Source organism: Syngnathus scovelli, chromosome 5 (assembly GCF_024217435.2).
Source record: "Syngnathus scovelli strain Florida chromosome 5, RoL_Ssco_1.2, whole genome shotgun sequence".
Classification (NCBI taxonomy): Eukaryota; Metazoa; Chordata; class Actinopteri; order Syngnathiformes; family Syngnathidae; genus Syngnathus; species Syngnathus scovelli.
In genome coordinates, this window is record NC_090851.1 from 8,100,578 (window position 1) to 8,118,272 (window position 17,695).

Below are 17,695 nucleotides of genomic sequence, written 5' to 3' on the forward strand. Positions count from 1 at the left end.
ATTCAGGCATCTCAAAAAAGAGCGCGTCATTGCAGGAGTGACAGTGCAGCCTGCTTGGAGGTCGGTGGGGGTGGCTTGTGGTGGGAGGAGGTCCTCTCGGCTTTGCCCTTTACGGGAGACGACTTTGAGCCCTCAAAGTCCCAATTGCAACCTGCTATCGGGGGAGGCAACTTTCCGTGTCCGCTCCATTCTGCACCAATATCCGGTGGTCTTGCGCTCCGGCGCATGGACGGTGTGTATCGAGGGGGCTTGTGTTCGATCCTCGCTTCGTGTAGCTGTTGAGGAGCAGCCTGCATCGCTTGTGCACGCCACTCTGAGGGAACCATATCTGGTCAAAGTATTCGGTGCTGCTGTCACCCATCCGGACCGTCCGGCTATAAATAGCGCTGCTGGAGGTACGTCAGTGCATGCAAAATAAAAGTGCTGCCTGTGGAAGACTTCACTGCACTAAAGCTACTACTGAGACAAATGTACTGTACAAGTTAATACAACTGTGGTCCTTGCAGTCTGTGGTTTTCTATTTGAGAGGGTGAGAGTTCCCTCTCATTATGTGTTTTTGGGACCCTTTTGGTTAGGACACCCCTACCCCTGTCCTTGACAATGTTATATTCCATTGATAGACTGTAGCAATCCTTGATCCTACTAAAACAATGCATTCACAAAACATGCTGGAGTTGTCCTCAAATGTTTCACTTGTGTTAAATATGTATAACTTAAGTAGACCAGTACAAACGCCTTGCATAATTAGGATCAGTCAACAAGTGCTGTGCAATGCAACAGTTGTCTGATGGCATGTTGGCCATCAGTTTGTCTGTGGCCTACATAACGTGACTGCACAACATACTGGGGATGCATAATGCATACCCTGTGCAACATCAAGGTCGGCCTTTTCTGCCCTCTTTTATGTAGATGCAAATGTATTGTGGATTCTAAAAAGTTCCAGGTTATTAACAATTCTCCCAATATAAGGTTTGACCTCACTGACATAACTTTTAAAGTGATTTTTAAAATATATTTGTTTCAATGAATATTTGATAATACTAACTGCACATGTTATGTTAATGACACTACTGATACTTTCAGATATCACAAAAAGCGAAACACGATTAGTTTCGTTTAAGCTGCAATTGGCTCCCGCCTACCACCTAAAGACTGCCGGGATAGGCTCCAGCATGGCCGCAACCCTCGTGAGGAGAAGCGGTTCAGATATGATGCATTGGCTTATCAGATATTTGATTCAGATATTGAATAGCAATATATGACATGTTTTAAAGTCAAATGTACCCATCACTACATGCTTCATCATTATTTAACTACTGCAGATAGAATATGCACCATTTGAAATGTTCCAATGGAGCTATAAAGTGTAAAAAACTCCAATGTCAACAATGAAATGCTCTCGTGTACAGTAAGTGTGTGTAAAGCTGATGTTTTTAATGACGCTGACATCATGTGCCGTGACTGTCTGAAGACACTGAGCAGTATTTGTCTGCTGAACAGTTTAACAACAGGTCCTGCTGCCCGCTCTGTTGCTATTTCGTTGATTTATTAGCTGTGAAAAGTTTTTGGCTACTATTCTGAAATCTTTACTGGCTGATGTTCTGTAGTTGATAAACATTGGATGTATTTTTAAAAATAAAAGATTTTACACTACGCAACAACATAAATGCACACTACTTCACTCACACCTTTTTACCTTACATCAGTGGATGACTGCTCCTATTTGGCCTTTAAAGAGTTCATTTGTACGCCAATTTGCATTTTTGTAATACTTTGTACTAATCGATGTTCTGTTCTGGTCTCGTGCAGGGCGTTAACAAAAAAAGTAGCTAAAATTGTATTATCCACACGTACAAGTTTCAGTCTTTTTATGGCTCCTACTTTTGCAAATTCAGCTTCAGCTTTACGTCCTGCTCGCTCCAACTAAGCAGAAGCTTTAGGAAAGCAGCATAAATACAGACCCAGCTCTGTTTGCTATCTGCAGAACAGGTCAGCTTCTTCCACTCCAGTTATTTGGATCTGAGCCCAATTCTTCATCTTTGCTTTTGAAAACCTGTCTTGTCATGGATAGTGGCTGGAGATAGTCCAGAGTTATGCAGCATGTTTTTGTTTGACCTCATTTGATTGAATAAAGAGGACATTAGATATTGGCTGCATTGAAGTTATGTTACTGATGTCATCTAGACTAGAGCATTGGTTCTCAAGTGTTGTCACATGGGGACACAGATTTTCCACTGACTAGAATTACTAATGATGACAAATGTTAGTTGCCTGATTAACTTCTTGTTTATGCAAACACAGCAACAAATCTTTGTACCTTTCTGCAGGTCAACACAGTGTCAATTTGCATCAAAAAGGTAACTATTACTTTATTTCACATACCGCCCAAGTGGTATATAAAAAAGTGCTCTTGTATTCCAACTGGTCTGTTTTCATTATTCTTCAGCCTTCGCAACGGATGTGGAGTTGTCCCAGCTGCTCATCTGACATACCTGTATTGTATTTCTCATTTGAAGTTAGTAAAGGTAAGACGCACTAGCCATGCACCCAGTCCAATTGTCACAGTTAATTAGCAATTTAATTACTGCTCTGTAGTAAACATAAAAGACACATTGCAAAGAATGACAAACATCTGGACTAAAGCAACTTGAGTTTAAAATGGCCCAAATGAATGTCACTGTGACATTGGTGTTTGTATTTGCAGGTGTGTGGCATCATGTCGGTGTTGAGGAAGGAGATGGACAAGTACAGAGACATCGATGAGGACGAGCTCCTCATGAAGCTCTCCGAGGAGGAGCTGCAGCGGTTAGAAGATGAACTGGAGGAGCTGGACCCTGATGTAAGTTTACTTTCTGCCAGCGTGCTGCCGGTGGGTGTCATCGTAGACTTATGGAGTCATTCAGGCCCTAATGTGGACCACGCTGACTTCACATATTAGCGTCACCTACAGCTCTGTTATTGCGATGGCTCATTGTGTTTAAGATGTTGTCGTGTGCCGTCTGTGGGCCCATTAGTAATGTTGCTAGTGAGCTTGTGCTCAGAGGTCGACTGTGGATGAACAGCTGCCTTTAGCCCCTATTAGCATGTATTGTAATAAAATTACCACTCACAGACAGTGAATCCTTGCTTGTTGTGGCAGTAGGTGATACTATGCGGGGGGGGGGGGGTTAGGGGGGGGGGGGGCGGGGGGGGGAGCATATACAAAAAAAAACCTAATTATCTTCCCACTGAGATTAACCTAATGGAGAAAAGTGGTAGAATACAGCGGTAGATAAATGTTGCAATCTTGGGTTCATTGAGAGCATGTGTAAACTGTCATAAACTCATTGATATACTATCATGAGTCATAACGGTGATAGCAGCTGTGATCCTCAATCCCAAAAGGGGGCAAGAGGAGGATGACTGTAAGCAAGGCTATTATTCGTCTTGCATGTGCGCGTTTGTGTGCCATGGACTCATATGCCGGCACTGCCTGGCCCGGAGGGACTTGATGACGCAAACATGGAGAGTCAAAGCGTGCGTGTGTACTTTTCTTTTGCGCCTGTTTACGAGCATTACCAATTACAGAAGAGTAAAGTACCCTTTTGCTCTGAAAAACACTGCAGCCTTCCCAGCAGGTCTGCCTACCTCTATTCCTGGAAGACTTTGGCAAGACATTTTAGAATTGGACCAACTCAGGAGGCAAATATATCATTTGATCTAACAATTGTCTGTCAATTTTTCACAATTCAGCCTTAATCTGTTGTATTAACTCAGTGCTTCTCAATAATTTTCTGTGATGCCCCCCTAGGGAGAAGAAAACATTTCGTGCCCCCCATGTTATTGACGTTAAAGAAAACAAAATATAGATAAAAAAGAAAGATCAACTTACAATAAAGAATAACTATTAATAACATTGTTTTTTAGTCTGTAACAGAACAGATTCAATGTGCATCACTTTGCCTGAAATTAAAAATAAATTATAATGATTTAAACTATAAACATTCTTGACCAACTGTTATTTATGCTGGAAAAAATACAATAAAATAATAATAATAATAATAATAAACATACATCATATTAAATTAAATAACAGCAATAAATAATATTCAATTCAAAGTAATCAGCAACATTAACTCAGGAGCACAATATATCAAACAGTTTAACCTACAAAACAAAACTGAATAAAACAATTAAAAATAAAACAATGAATAAAACCGATCTTTTCATCCCTGTTCAATACTTTTCCATGGTGTCCCACTGCACTTTTTATCGCCTGCTCTGTGCTGTGTGCGTGCGTATGTTCCGTGCGCTCGACACTGTAGTGTTGGCTCGTGAGTGACCGATTCGTTCAAAAGAACGACTTTTCTTTTCAGTGAACAAGATTGAACTTTAGGAAGTGATTCGTTCTTTTTTCAGTTAATATGACTTCAACCAGTAGGTGTCGGTAATGCGCATTGAAGCTGATGCCACCTCGCCGTAAAACAAAACGAAGAAGAAAATGACGTAACTTCCCGTTCACGAACGAGTTGTGAATTGCATTTCCCGTTTATCAACTGAACGGATCTGTGAGTGAACGCGTCAGTGATTTGCATTTCCAGTTCATCGCGAGAACGGAGCAGTGAGGGAACGAATCCTGACTTTCCCGTTCGCGGACGAGTTAATGGATGAATTGCCTTCCCGTGCATCAACGGATCTGTCAGTGAATGTGTTGCGTCTCCTGGCGTGAACTATGTAAGCCAGAATGTAGATTTACGATTTGCCAGGGAAAGAAAGAACCACTCACCGAAACACTACTGCTTTTATGCGCGTTTTCTCCAAGCTAACGGCTAATTTTATTGCATGAAGGGATGCGCTGTTATGCAACAACGGGGTGATGATGCTTCTCTTTGTGTAATCTTGATTCTATAACACTTATAGTAGTTTTTAAATAACGTGTATGCATATATACGCCTAGATATTGTTATCCAATATATCTACTGCAATTTCACATTTGATTGCTGGTTTCAAATGTACTTTTATTATTATTATTATTATTATTATTATTATTATTATTTTAATAAACATTAAAACCTGTTCAAACTTGTCTGGTGTTTTATTCCTTGTTTTTATTTTTTTGGGCATGAAAACAAAAATCTGACATTTGTTTAACTGCTTTATATGACAATATTTATATATATATAAACAGCCAGTCAGAAAGTGGGGGTGAGGGCGGGTGTTGCTCTTTTAATGTAGTGGCCTCTGATTAGGTACACCTCATGGACACTTCAATCAGTACACTACAAGAGGTTAAAAAAAAAAAAAAAGAATAACTAAATAAAGGGTTAATTGCACAATGAAAGCACGTTAAGTAGATTCTTTCACCTGGATTCGAACCAAAGCCTTACCGAGCAACAGCCCATGTCACTCACCAGTCGGTTATTTTGACGTGTCAACTCATGGTCGTCTGCACTGTTTTGTACTAATGATGTGCAGTCCAGTTTTTTAAAGTGAATTGAATCTTTAGAATCAGTTCACTCAAAATTTTTGTTCAAATGAATCGTTCACCGAATCGTTCGCTACATTTTCTTATTTATTTATTCTTTTTTTTTGTGTGTGTGTGATTCCCTCGTTAAGCGCACCTGCGTGAAAAGTTTTAGCTACTGCAGAACGTGAAATGAGCTAAAACTTTTCACGCAGGTGCGCTTAACGAGGGTAACTTGGAAAAAATATTGGAACGCGGCCCCTCGAGGACTGGAGCTTGACACCTGTGACCTTTGACCATGATATTTCCCTAATAAAGTGGCCTGTTTTTAGGTACACTTGAAAATGGTGGTGTACCTAATGGAGTGTCTGTGTGATTCCCTCGTTAAGTGCACCTGCGTGAAAAGTTTTAGCCCCTGCAGAACGTGAAAGGAGCTAAAACTTTTCACGCAGGTGCGCTTAACGAGGGTAACTTGGAAAACATATTGGAACGCGGCCCAGAGGACTAGAGCTTGACACCTGTGACCTTTGACCATGATATTTCCCTAATAAAGTGGCCTGTTATTAGGTACACTTGAAAATGGCGGTGTACCTAATGGAGTGTCCGTGTGATTCCCTCGTTAAGTGCACCTGCGTGAAAAGTTTTAGCCCCTGCAGAACGTGAAAGGAGCTAAAACTTTTCACGCAGGTGCGCTTAACGAGGGTCACTTGGAAAACATATTGGAACGCGGCCCCTCGAGGACTGGAGGTCGACACCCCTGGTTTAAGTGAAAAGTGCCACAGCCGCCCTCACCCCCACTTTGTGATTGGCTGTTTGATCTGTGACGTCACTTGGACACTCCATTAGGTACACCGCCATTTTCAAGTGTACCTAATGACAGGCCAGTTCATTAGGGAAAAATCATGGCCAAAGCTAAAATGAAAGTGAAAAGTGCCACACCCGCCCTCACCCCCACTTTCTGATTGGCTGTTTGATCTGTGATGTCACACGGACACTCCTTTAGGTACGCCGCCATTTTCAGGTGTACCTAATAACAGGCCACTTCATTAGGGAAAAATCATGGCCAAAGCTGAACTGAAAGTGAAAAGTGCCACACCCGCCCTCACCCCCACCTCCTGATTGGCTGGTTATGTGACGTCACACGGACACTCCATTAGGTACACCACCATTTTCAGGAGTACCTAATAACTTTATGCATTTTTTGCACGTGACAAGAATATGTATTTGATTACTTGTTCTTTATTTTGGGGGACACCAACACATATTATACATATTGTCATATAAAGCAATTAACCAAATGTCAGATTTTTGTTTTCATGCCCAAAAAAATAAAAACAAGGAATAAAACACCAGACAAGTTTTTATCAGGTTTTAATGTTTATTAAAATAATAATAATAAAAGTACATTTCAAACCAGCAATCAAATGTGAAATTGCAGTAGATATATTGGATAACAATATGTGGGCGTATATATGCATACACGTTATTTAAAAACTACTATAAGTGTTATAAAATCAAGATTACCCAAAGAGAAGCATCATCTCCCCGTTGTTGCATAACGGCGCATCCCTTCATGCAATAAAGTTAGCCGTTAGCTTGGAGAAAACGCGCATAAAAGAAGTGGTGTTTCAGTGTGTGGTTCTTTCTTTTCTTGGCAAATCGTAGATCTACATTCTGGCTTACATCGTTCACGCCAGGAGGGAGACGCAACACGTTCACTCCCTGATCTGTTGATGCACGGGGGGAAGGAAGGCAGTTCACCCACCCATTAACTCGTTCGCGAACGGGAAAGTCAGGATTCGTTTCCTCACTGATCCGTTCTCGCGATGAACTGGAAATGCAAATCACTGACGCGTAAACTCACTGATCTATTCAGTTGATGACCGGGAAATGCAATTCACAACTCGTTCGTGGACGGGAAGTTACGTCATTTTCTTCTTCGTTTTGTTTTACGGCGAGGTGGCACCAGCTTCAATGCGCATTACCGACACCTACTGGTTGAAGTCATATGAACTGAAAAAAGAACGAATCACTTCCTAAAGTGATTCGTTCTTTTGAACGAATTGTTCACTCACGAGCCAAGCACTGCGTTAACTGATGAGTTATTTGGTCTATATTGCATTATGGTGAAAATATCACCATTTTTAAGAAATACTGTTTTCTGAAAGCGTCAATGTCAAACACAAGTCGTTCTGGGACCTTGGTTGACATCAAGGTTCTATTGTCTAAGAAAGAATGTGAAGTTAATTTGTGGCCTTCGTTAATACTTGACTGACAGTTACGTTATTCCTGTCTGTGTTGAAAAAAAATAGCAGAAAAAACCCCAAGACAAAGCAATCTTTTAGGGGTTCATTGAGCAGAGGTCTCACTAGGTTTGCTGACAGTTCACTGATGGTTTGATAGTTTTATCAAATTCTACTACTGTTGGGACATTCACCTGGGTTCACTAGTTGCTGTCTATGAAAATTATGTGTGCCTTGTATTGCGCCGAATATAAATAATCTGAAGAAAGTCCAAATAGAATCCAAACTGTAGGGTTGATCACAACTTTACAAGACATCAGCTTCAATCTTCTGGAAGACTTACAAACTATTGGAGTGTGTCTGTGGGAATTTTAGATGCCAGCCTCTCAGCCATGCACATAAGTTGTCATGTTTTGATGTCAGCTCCAAAGAGCAAGTGCCACAAAATGCCGAGCCCCTCCAACTGATCCGGCCAGTGGCTGCTGCTGTGTGAATGCTTGCCAGATGAGACATTGAGGTGCCATGTTTAAGCAGTGAAAGCAGAGAAGGAAGTCACAATCCGACTGGAGAAGAGAGGACAACTGAATCTCACACTGTTAAAAATATCACAGTGGAGCTAAATGCAAGCGACATCTTGTCTGTGATGTAACTGTGATATGAGCCTGCCAGTGTCAATGTGATATACACCTCAGCTTTCCTCTAAATGCTTCTGTGTGCTGTGAAATATATTTTTGAAGTCCCTATGCAATTCAATAGTAGTGACTTTGTTCATCTTTGTGCTTTTGAGTAAGTACAGTGGGAGGCTGACGGCAGCTTGAAAAGGATAAATGAGTCATGAGAGGAGAGAGAGTGAGGCCATAGAGTGTTGAGAGCAAAGATAAGATATGAGGCTATAAGCAGAGCTTGCAAGAGCTTCATCTTGAATGGGCATTTAAGTTAAAAATAACACACGGAGCAGCAAAGCTGTGGGAAATTTCTCAGCCCACAGTTGTGCAACTGTGCGATTTAAGAACTGTATCAAAAAATGGCCTTTCCAGAGATAAAATGTATTAATGCTCATATTTTGATTGATGCTGTAAGAATTTTTTTTGGGATACTATTATTATTCCAAGCATTTTCTTGCCTATTATGTGTAGAAACTAAAATATGGGAATAATCTCTCAGTTTGATGCAATGTAATCCTACTCCTCCAAGTTATAACCATAAAAACACAAATATGGTAAGTAGAGTGGTTAAAATAATCGATTAATCGGCAAGTATTCAATTATCAAATTAATCGACAACTGTTTTAATAATCGAGTAATTGTTTGGAGCCCTTTTTTTTACCCTAGAATGATCCAAATCCTCTAATGAATTAGATGTGATAACAAAATGACGTAAAAATAAAGATGGCCCATTGCCAATGTAGCATGTCAATGTGTTTAATGCTGTAAATTTCCATTGTTGACTAGAATGCACTGTTGCCTGCCGGGATGCGTCAGAAGGACCAGACTAAGAAAGCGCCTACAGGAACGTTCCAGAGAGACGACCTGTTGGCCCACCTGGAGAAGCAAGCCAAAGAACATCCAGACAGGGAAGACTTGGTGCCCTTCACTGGGGAAAAGCGAGGTAAGCCTGCAACATTGTCATCGACTGCTGTATTTATTCCTCTAAGAGTAAGTTAGACATCTCTGACTGGGTCTGAATTCTTTCTATTTGGTCTTTTTCTATTTTGAGTGTTCAAATCTCAACTTGAACCCTTCTGTGTGGTGTTGATATGTTGTATGCTGAGATACTACAATTTAAAACCTAGTTAACCTATCTAAATACTAAAGACTCTTATGTTCATTGGTGTAAACGTGAGTGTGAATGAGGGAAAGTGACATGGTGGATGTTTAAACACACTTTGTTTTTCAGGGAAGGCCTGGGTGCCTAAAAAGATTGTGGACCCCATTATGGAGAATGTGACCCTTGAGCCTGAGCTTGAAGAAGCACTGGCCAGTGCTACTGATGCTGAACTTTGCGATATAGCAGGTAACAACTTGCATTTAACTCCTGTCAACACAATATAGGCGTATACTGTACTCTGGTGCACTGTATTTGTTTTTCTCACATCTCTCATTTAAAACAAATATTTCATATGATTAATGCTCTAGGAATTAATCTGTTTCACTAATCAATATAAAACCCATTGCGATCTCCCGTACTAGCACCTGATCCTCATCTTCTCTTCAGGCTAACCCCACCACCCTTCCTCTTCATCACCCCCTCACTTGCTCCACCTCTGCTGGATCATTGTTAGCTGGGCACCAAACAGGGTATCGGCAGTTTGCATATGTGTTCGCATGAAAAGAAGACACAGCCATAAAGTTAATTAAATGCATGCTATTCGATGCTATAGAAAATGCTTGATGTTTTTTTTTTGTACTGCAAAAACTCTCCATCCGTTTGAATCATGTGTTTCTACTTGTTTGTCCTTTTTATGTTACTTAAATGGGCAACCAACATTTTTACATTCAGGTATACATAAAGGTTTCAGTAAATATTCTACAATGGAGCGAGAGAAACTGTTTTTACCTCCAAGTAGTTCCTGTAAATGTACTGTAGGCAAAAACTTTACTTATTACACTTTCTAATTATAGATATCTCCTCACAATTTTCTTATTCAATGCAGAATGGTGATAGTTGGGATATCTACTCATTAATTTATTATTATTATTACTGTTGTTGTTGTTATTATTATTTTTTAATCATATTATTCTTATTTATATATTCTTCTTCTTCTTCTTTTTCTTCTTCTTCTTATTATTATTATTGTTATTACCTCACTTGACTTCACATTATGTTGCATCAACTAGAGGAAGCTCTCAACCATGTTTTTTTGTAGTGCAAGCTCTAAAACATAGCAGCATGTCTATTAGTATCAATATGCATGTACCCATCCTCTTTTTGCATGGTTGCCAAGTACAGAGCTGAAACACATTTTGTATGACTTTTCCCTTGTGTTCATTTTCCTTTTTTGCTGACCTCCGTTCTTTCTATGGTCCTTTCCTTTCGCAGCCATCCTGGGTATGCACACCCTGATGAGTAACCAGCAGTACTATGAAGCGCTGGCAAGCAGCACCATAGTCAACAAGCAAGGACTTAACAGTATGTAACACGCAATTTGATGTTTTGCTATAATCAAAATCAGATATCTGGGTTAAAAAAAAGAAGGTAAATTTAATTGTGCAGATAGCTCTTTTTTCCCAATAAAAGGTCTCCCAGTCCAAAAGAACTGTTGGTGAGTTAGAAATACTAAAGCCCAATACAGCATAGATTTGGGTGGAGTGGCGCATGCATAATCAATTAGTTTTGCACAAAACACTGGATGCCCCTGGAATGCCAATCAAATTATTTGCTTTTATTTATGTTCTTATTTTACCAGACAGTTATACTGCTAGAATTGTACTTTTCACCTCAGTTTGATGTGGTCGCTCGTTCATCAACATGACAACTGACCGTGGGAAACTGTACCATGACCATGAATAGTACAGAATGTTCTGATTTCTTTGGCACATACACAGTATTCGAGATAAATTATGATTGTGGAAATGCTTAGAGATACCGTTTATGTGTTTATCCCCTCAAATAAATATGTAGGCATTGCAATTACTGGATGTGATAGTGTGGTTAAAAGCAGTTAGTGTCAAATCGGATTGCTTGCTTGTCATCCTTGTGCTTCATGAGGGCATATTTGCTGATTATTACAATTGTAATGTGCTAGCCATAAATACAGTAATCCCTCACATATACAGTAGACTATTTGCAAATTCACCAATATTTTCTTGGAACCTGTCCTCAATTGTTCAATGAAAAACTCAGCTTTTCACAATTTTTAGTGCTGATGGGAAAATTGATCTTCAAATTGGCTTCATGAAACCCTTTAGTTCAACCAACCGTGCCATCTAGAGAAGTCAAAAAATACAACTGGTTCATAAAGCAAATTTAAAGCTTCATTATGCCAGAAGATGATGCCAAAGCCCATCTAAAAACAAAATAGTAATCGGTGTTAATGAAGTACATGCTGGCGTGACATCCAGGTTATGGTGATTTCAAATGATACTGTTCCAGTAATTCAATATTGTGTAGTAACTGTAAGTGTGTGGCAGGTGTAATCCAGTCCACCCAGTACAAACCAGTTCCCGATGAGGAGCCCAATTCAACAGATGTAGAGGAAACCCTCATAAGAATGAAAAGGAATGACCCTGAGCTTGTGGAGGTCAACCTCAACAACATTAAGGTATCAAAGTGTGTCTGTGTCTGCATGGTCACGTACGGCGCTTTATTTATTTATTTATTTATTTATTTATTTATTTATTTATTTATTTATTTGATTTTTGTTTAGAATATCCCCATCCCGACTTTAAAGGCATACTCTCAGGCTCTGATAGAGAACACAGTGGTGGAGCGGTTCAGTATCGTTGGAACCAGAAGCAATGACCCCGTAGCGTTTGTAAGTACAATCTGCTTTTCCCCCCCTCCCCTTTCAAGAACATACTTTCCATATGTTTCCCCTAAATAATATGTAAAAAATGCACAGTAATTTGTTCCAGTCATAATACCTGTATGACATCACTCTTACGTAAATCTCTTACAAGTTATTTGTATAGCAGCTAGCCAGTCAACGTTTAACAAGTTATTGACTATCATTGAGCAGAGGTGTACTTGTGGAGGCTGTTAAGTCTTTCAAAATATAAAATCCACACAAAACTTTAGAAAAAGCAGAACACACATGCAGACTTCATACTTTGATGCTTGCGCGATATGTTGACGTTTGAAAACTCGAGGCAGGGTGAACGTTTCCAAGGAAAAGAGCAAAATAACAATTAATCACATGTGCTGTGTTTCTTATCAGGCCTTGGCGGAGATGCTCAAGGTTAACACGACACTGAAGAGCCTGAATGTTGAGTCAAACTTTATAACAGGGGCTGGAATCCTTGCCCTCGTTGAGTCACTGCAGTACAACACGACATTACTGGAGCTCAAGATTGATAATCAGGTACTGAACGAAATTATAACTTGTACATCACCTAAAGTATTCAGAGTCATTCATTCAAAGACAATATAAAAACAATCAAATCAGTAGTACATGTACTCACGACAGATGCTGATTATCAAAATGAATCACTTGTGCAGAGCACTACAGCTTTATTTTGCTAGTTTCATTGGCTGTAACAAATGTTGCTCTGAGCATCCAATCAGAGAGACAAAAAAATGCTAACAACATTGTGAGGGGAATTTGGAATCTGCTTGGATAAAGGAATAGTCACTAATTAAGTTGAAGTCACATAGGCTGAGATGCCAAGTTTTTGGAATATTTTGTTACAAGCCAGTGGACCTTCAGGTAATATAGCTGCTTGAACAAGATTTCCATGTTTCTTCTGCAGAGCCAGCCATTAGGCAATAAAGTGGAGATGGAGATAGCAAGCATGTTGGAGAAAAACACCACATTGCTGAAGTTCGGCTACCATTTCACCCAGCAGGGCCCGCGTCTCCGAGGCTCCAACGCCATGATGAACAACAATGACCTTGGTAGGAAACGAATGCCAACTATTACACTACTACTACTACACTTGATGGTCACACCAGAATGTAGCCAACATGAAACATCGATGTTACGTCAAGTGTCCTCAGACTCTTCAGACATTGTTTTCAATCCTGTTTGAATGACCTCAGTGGTTATATAAGCACTTTGTAGAATTGTGCACTTGGCAGTGTTATCAGTTATATTTTGCCAAAGCTGTCCCATTATCTGCACTTAATCATCCCACTTTTTTTTACTTTGATCAGATGCCCAGTGATGTCATCAGCCGCTACACTTAGTGCCGTCTGAAAGCCGAGGCAAACCCAAACAAAGCTTTTTTTTAAATGATGACATCAGCGCTAAAATAAATAATAAAAGAACAGTGCATGAGAGGGAAGTTACGTCATAGGATGAATTCCTAGAGTTTGGTGTTCAGAACACGTTAACATATAACATTTTATAATAGCTCTTCCTTTAGTGTTGAAAATAAAATGTTATAAATAATGCATGTTATTCCCTACTAGGTAGTCAGTTTGTCTTCTAAAATACCCCCCCCCCCCAAAAAAAAAAATTCCAGAAGAATTTGGATTCTGCAAGCTCTTCTTCATTTCAAATGCAATCCTTAATGCTTGTATATGTGAAAATAGGTTCATATTTCTGGACATAACTTTTCCTCCTCCTCTCGTTTTGAAGCCCGGGTTGTCAGGTCCGAGTCCGATGGCTCCTTTACGCTCACTTTGTCCGTCCCTGAGCTGGAACGGGCCTTTGGGAAAAAGTTCAAGTCAAAGACTAAGTAAACACATGTGGTCCTTCAGTCTTGCTTTTCTTCTGACGATAGCTTCCACTTTTGTTCCACAACACTGGAACTGCCGCCATCTCCTTTCAAAGCCTCTCTTACTTCTCCTGAGCTCCTTTCAGCAATTTCTGCACTGTCATCAAGTCACCAGCTACTGTGTTTAAGCACCAACTCTCATTGCACAGTTCAGAGGTTGTGGGTTCGATTCCGGCTTTCTTGCGTGGAGTTTGCATGTTCTCCCCGTGCCTGCGTGGGTTTCCCTCAGGTGCTGTCTTTTCATCCCACATTCCATAAACATGCATGGTAGGCCGATTGACCGCTCCAAATTATCTGTAGGGCGTGAGTGTGAATGGTTGTAAGACTGTGTGCCCTGCAATTGGCTGGCGACTGGTTCAGGGTGTCCCCCACCTACTGCCCAATAAACAGTTGGGAAGATGGATGGATGAATTAATGACAAAAACAAAGAGAACCATCTAAAGTAAAGTAAAACCCAACAACCATAACTGCAGTACATAAAGTAAAAAATAGACATTGTGTATAAAAACAACATCAGCTAAAACAATGAATCATTAATATCAAGATAGTACACACAATAAGACACTAAAACAATGAGTCTCATGCTGAGTCATCTATAATTGTACCTTGAGGATGTTTTTTTTTTTTTTTTTCTCACCATCAACCACTTTTCTTTTCCCTAAATTTTCCTCTCAGACCGCTGTTGCGAAGAGATGCTACTACGGGGTTCTTACCGATGCTTTTCAGGGGTTGAAATTGCTTAAAATTGTGATAAAGTGAAGAAGAAAATGTTAATGTTTTTTTTTTCCTCAAACACATAACTAGTTGAATGAATAGTTTTCTTGTTGGATCAGGGTTTCCCAAAATTAGAGTCAATAGCCTGATGAGTTCATTTTCTTCTTCTTTTGCTATAATAACAAGAAATGAAAAGTTGTTTGTGTGTAATGCCAGTGCCCACATTTTTCTAAGCCTGCACTCCCAACAAAATATTTTTCATTTGCTCAAATTTGAGCACAAATAATGAATAAACCCCCGCTAAAAGATGATCTCATATTCACTCAGAAGACCTAATTTATATCATAAAAATGTACAGTATATACGCATGTATAATTCATGCATCACTGTACTAATGTGGTGGACGAGCTCAAAAGCAATTTTGAAAGTGCTTGTAATTTGACCTCGAAAGGCGCATATGAACCCCGTAGGAGCAAAGGCCTCTTTTCACTTAAGTGCTTAAAGACTGCGCTCTTTCTCTCTCCCTCTCTCTCTCTCTCTCTCTCTCTCTCTGTCCTTTTCTCTCATGTTGTTACCGTCCTCTCACATGTCATCTCTCAATCCACAGTAAGAAAGAGAAGGCTTGAAGGAGGACCCATCCTTCCCAAGTGTCGGACAAATGTGTAAGAAGCACTCTTCCCCTGCCTCGCATCCCTCCACCCCCCGTTTTTGCCTTTTTGAAAAGTCCTCCCCATCCCTATATGACTTCCATTTGACCTCAAAGGGTCCGACGACGGTTTCTCCGGATGACCTTGCACATCATCTCTGACATGCAAGTGCAATTCAGGGTTCAGAGAAAACTTTTTGGGGACTTTTTTAAAAAAAAGTAGATTGTTAGAGGATACAAATGGTGTGATCAACAATGTCCGCCAGAAAATCCAGTGCATGTAAAAGGAGAAATAATTGCTCTTTGAATGTTTATGTGCTGGGATGTTTGAATTGTGCAAACTAGTAACCATACAGTGCTGCCATCTAGAGGCTTTTATTAGCAACTGTAGTGCCTTGATGTCTTGGACTGTTTTCTAAATAATGGCTTCGCGGCCTCTTTTGACAATCCTGTTTCTACCGTTGTATATTGTTATTAATATTATTCATGCGTGGTAAGTGACATGGTTACTTATCCACGTGTTCCTCTTCAGTCAGCATCAAACTGGTATTTAGATCCCAAGCATCAAATACTCCAAACAAATAAAGCGCTATAGATGCGTCAAATATTCCATGTTCACCTGGTCGTGAACTTATCCGAATTATTATTATTGTTATTATTATCATCATTGTCAAACATAAACTTACCGTCATACTACATCCCAATAGTGGTCTAATTTGGAGTTGAATGGCTCATTTTTAGGCTCACAATTGAGACTTTCTGGTTTGAAATCTTGGCTCAGGGTGGCTTTGTGTGCTTGTCCGACCACTCTAAATTGGAGCTTCACGTAATATTAATGCTTATTATTTCATGAACAATCTGAGAATTCTTACACTATGATTAATTTGTGGGTGATACACAAAATGTATACTTAAATTACATTCAAGCCTTAAAGCTGGGACGGTTAGCGAAAATATATGACAGAGCACAGATTTTCCTACAATATTATCCAAGTCCTGTTTGTTGTTATTGTTTATTAAAGTTAAAACTTGAACTTTAAAATGAGATGCCTGGCAGATGATCACAGGCACACATAAACCTCTAAAGCTAAGTTTAGAGTGTTTCACTAAAAGACATATTTGGCCACAGCATAAACATGAAATTCTGATCAGGCAGATACATTTAATTGAGGTAAAGTTTAAATAGATAAAGTTCAAACAAGCTTTGAAGCAGATGCAGATGAGGCTTTAATTGGACCCTTTGGACATTTTAAGTGTGTCATTGCACTGAACCTGGTTTGATGTTCTTTTTACCAAACATTGTCTTTGATTACTAACTAGATACCACCAGCACGCGCATCAATGTGGAGCATTTGGCAGCATTTATACTAGAATGAGGAGGGAAATGCAGCTGCTATCTAGTCAGGGTCAGGAACAAATAGCTTGCTTGCTGAAATTAAAATGAAATATTTATTGCTATTTGAAGGATCTGGAGAAATGGGCAGCTGATGTCATTTACAACAAATGTTAATTATGGATGATGTAAACATGATTCAGTGACATTTGCGGCCTTGTGTGTCCACTTGTCTCCATTTTATTTTGATTAGCGTTTGATTAAAAGTTTTTGTTAGCTAGTTCACATTTAGTGTGGATGGTGGTATGTGAAATAAATGTGCCTTGAAATTAAAGGGAGCACTGTGTCGTTACTTGGTAGGATTCGGAAGTAATAATGCAGTGCATGCCAAATGGTACTGAGAAGTAGTGACATCATGGGCATAATTCATAAACCGTTTAACTTCAAATAAACCTCCAAATTGTGCTTGGGAATGGAATTTGATGCTGTTTGCTCTAAGAATTTGATCTATGAAAAAATATAATGACAATAACACAAATAAAAAATACTTACATATAAAATATAAATTCTTGATATTTATGGCAACAATTTTAGTTTGCACATCAAAGCAAGGAAGTTGGTTGCTCCAAAAGTGAGTTGGTTTTATTTATAGCTTTGAGTCAGCATACAATACAAGCGACCATTCCATCTATAAATCCTTATTTCTTTTTTGAAAATGTGGGGATGCCAATTTTCACATTAGCAAAACATTTGCTGAATTGCCTTGAAAGCTTGAATTCACTCCACTTTTGACAACATGATGATAAATTACAAATAATTATTGAAGATAAAAAAAAATTGCCTCACAGTTCAATTCCGGCTCTGGCATTCCTGTGTGGAGTTTGCATGCCTGCTTGGGATTTCGCCAGTACTCCAGTTTCCTCCAGTTTATATTATCTAA

General features: G+C 39.5%; 1 protein-coding gene across 2 annotated transcripts; it reads left to right on the plus strand.

Moving 5' to 3' along the window:
• The first annotated feature begins 75 nt into the window (after positions 1–75).
• Positions 76–17,089, plus strand: tmod1 (tropomodulin 1). Of its 2 annotated transcripts, XM_049721029.2 has the most exons (13): positions 76–395; positions 2,328–2,357; positions 2,447–2,525; positions 2,705–2,839; positions 9,138–9,294; positions 9,583–9,699; positions 10,726–10,815; positions 11,817–11,947; positions 12,053–12,160; positions 12,563–12,706; positions 13,095–13,239; positions 13,925–14,024; positions 15,385–17,089. In XM_049721029.2, the coding sequence occupies exons 4-13, from the start codon at positions 2,717–2,719 to the stop codon at positions 15,401–15,403; spliced, it is 1,134 nt and encodes a 377-aa protein (XP_049576986.1). In that variant the 5' UTR covers positions 76–395; positions 2,328–2,357; positions 2,447–2,525; positions 2,705–2,716; the 3' UTR covers positions 15,404–17,089. The 2 variants fall into 2 exon arrangements, with proteins under 2 accessions (XP_049576986.1, XP_049576987.1); XM_049721030.1 differs by lacking the exon at positions 13,925–14,024 and having other exon boundaries at positions 79–395.
• The last annotated feature ends 606 nt before the right edge of the window (positions 17,090–17,695 follow it).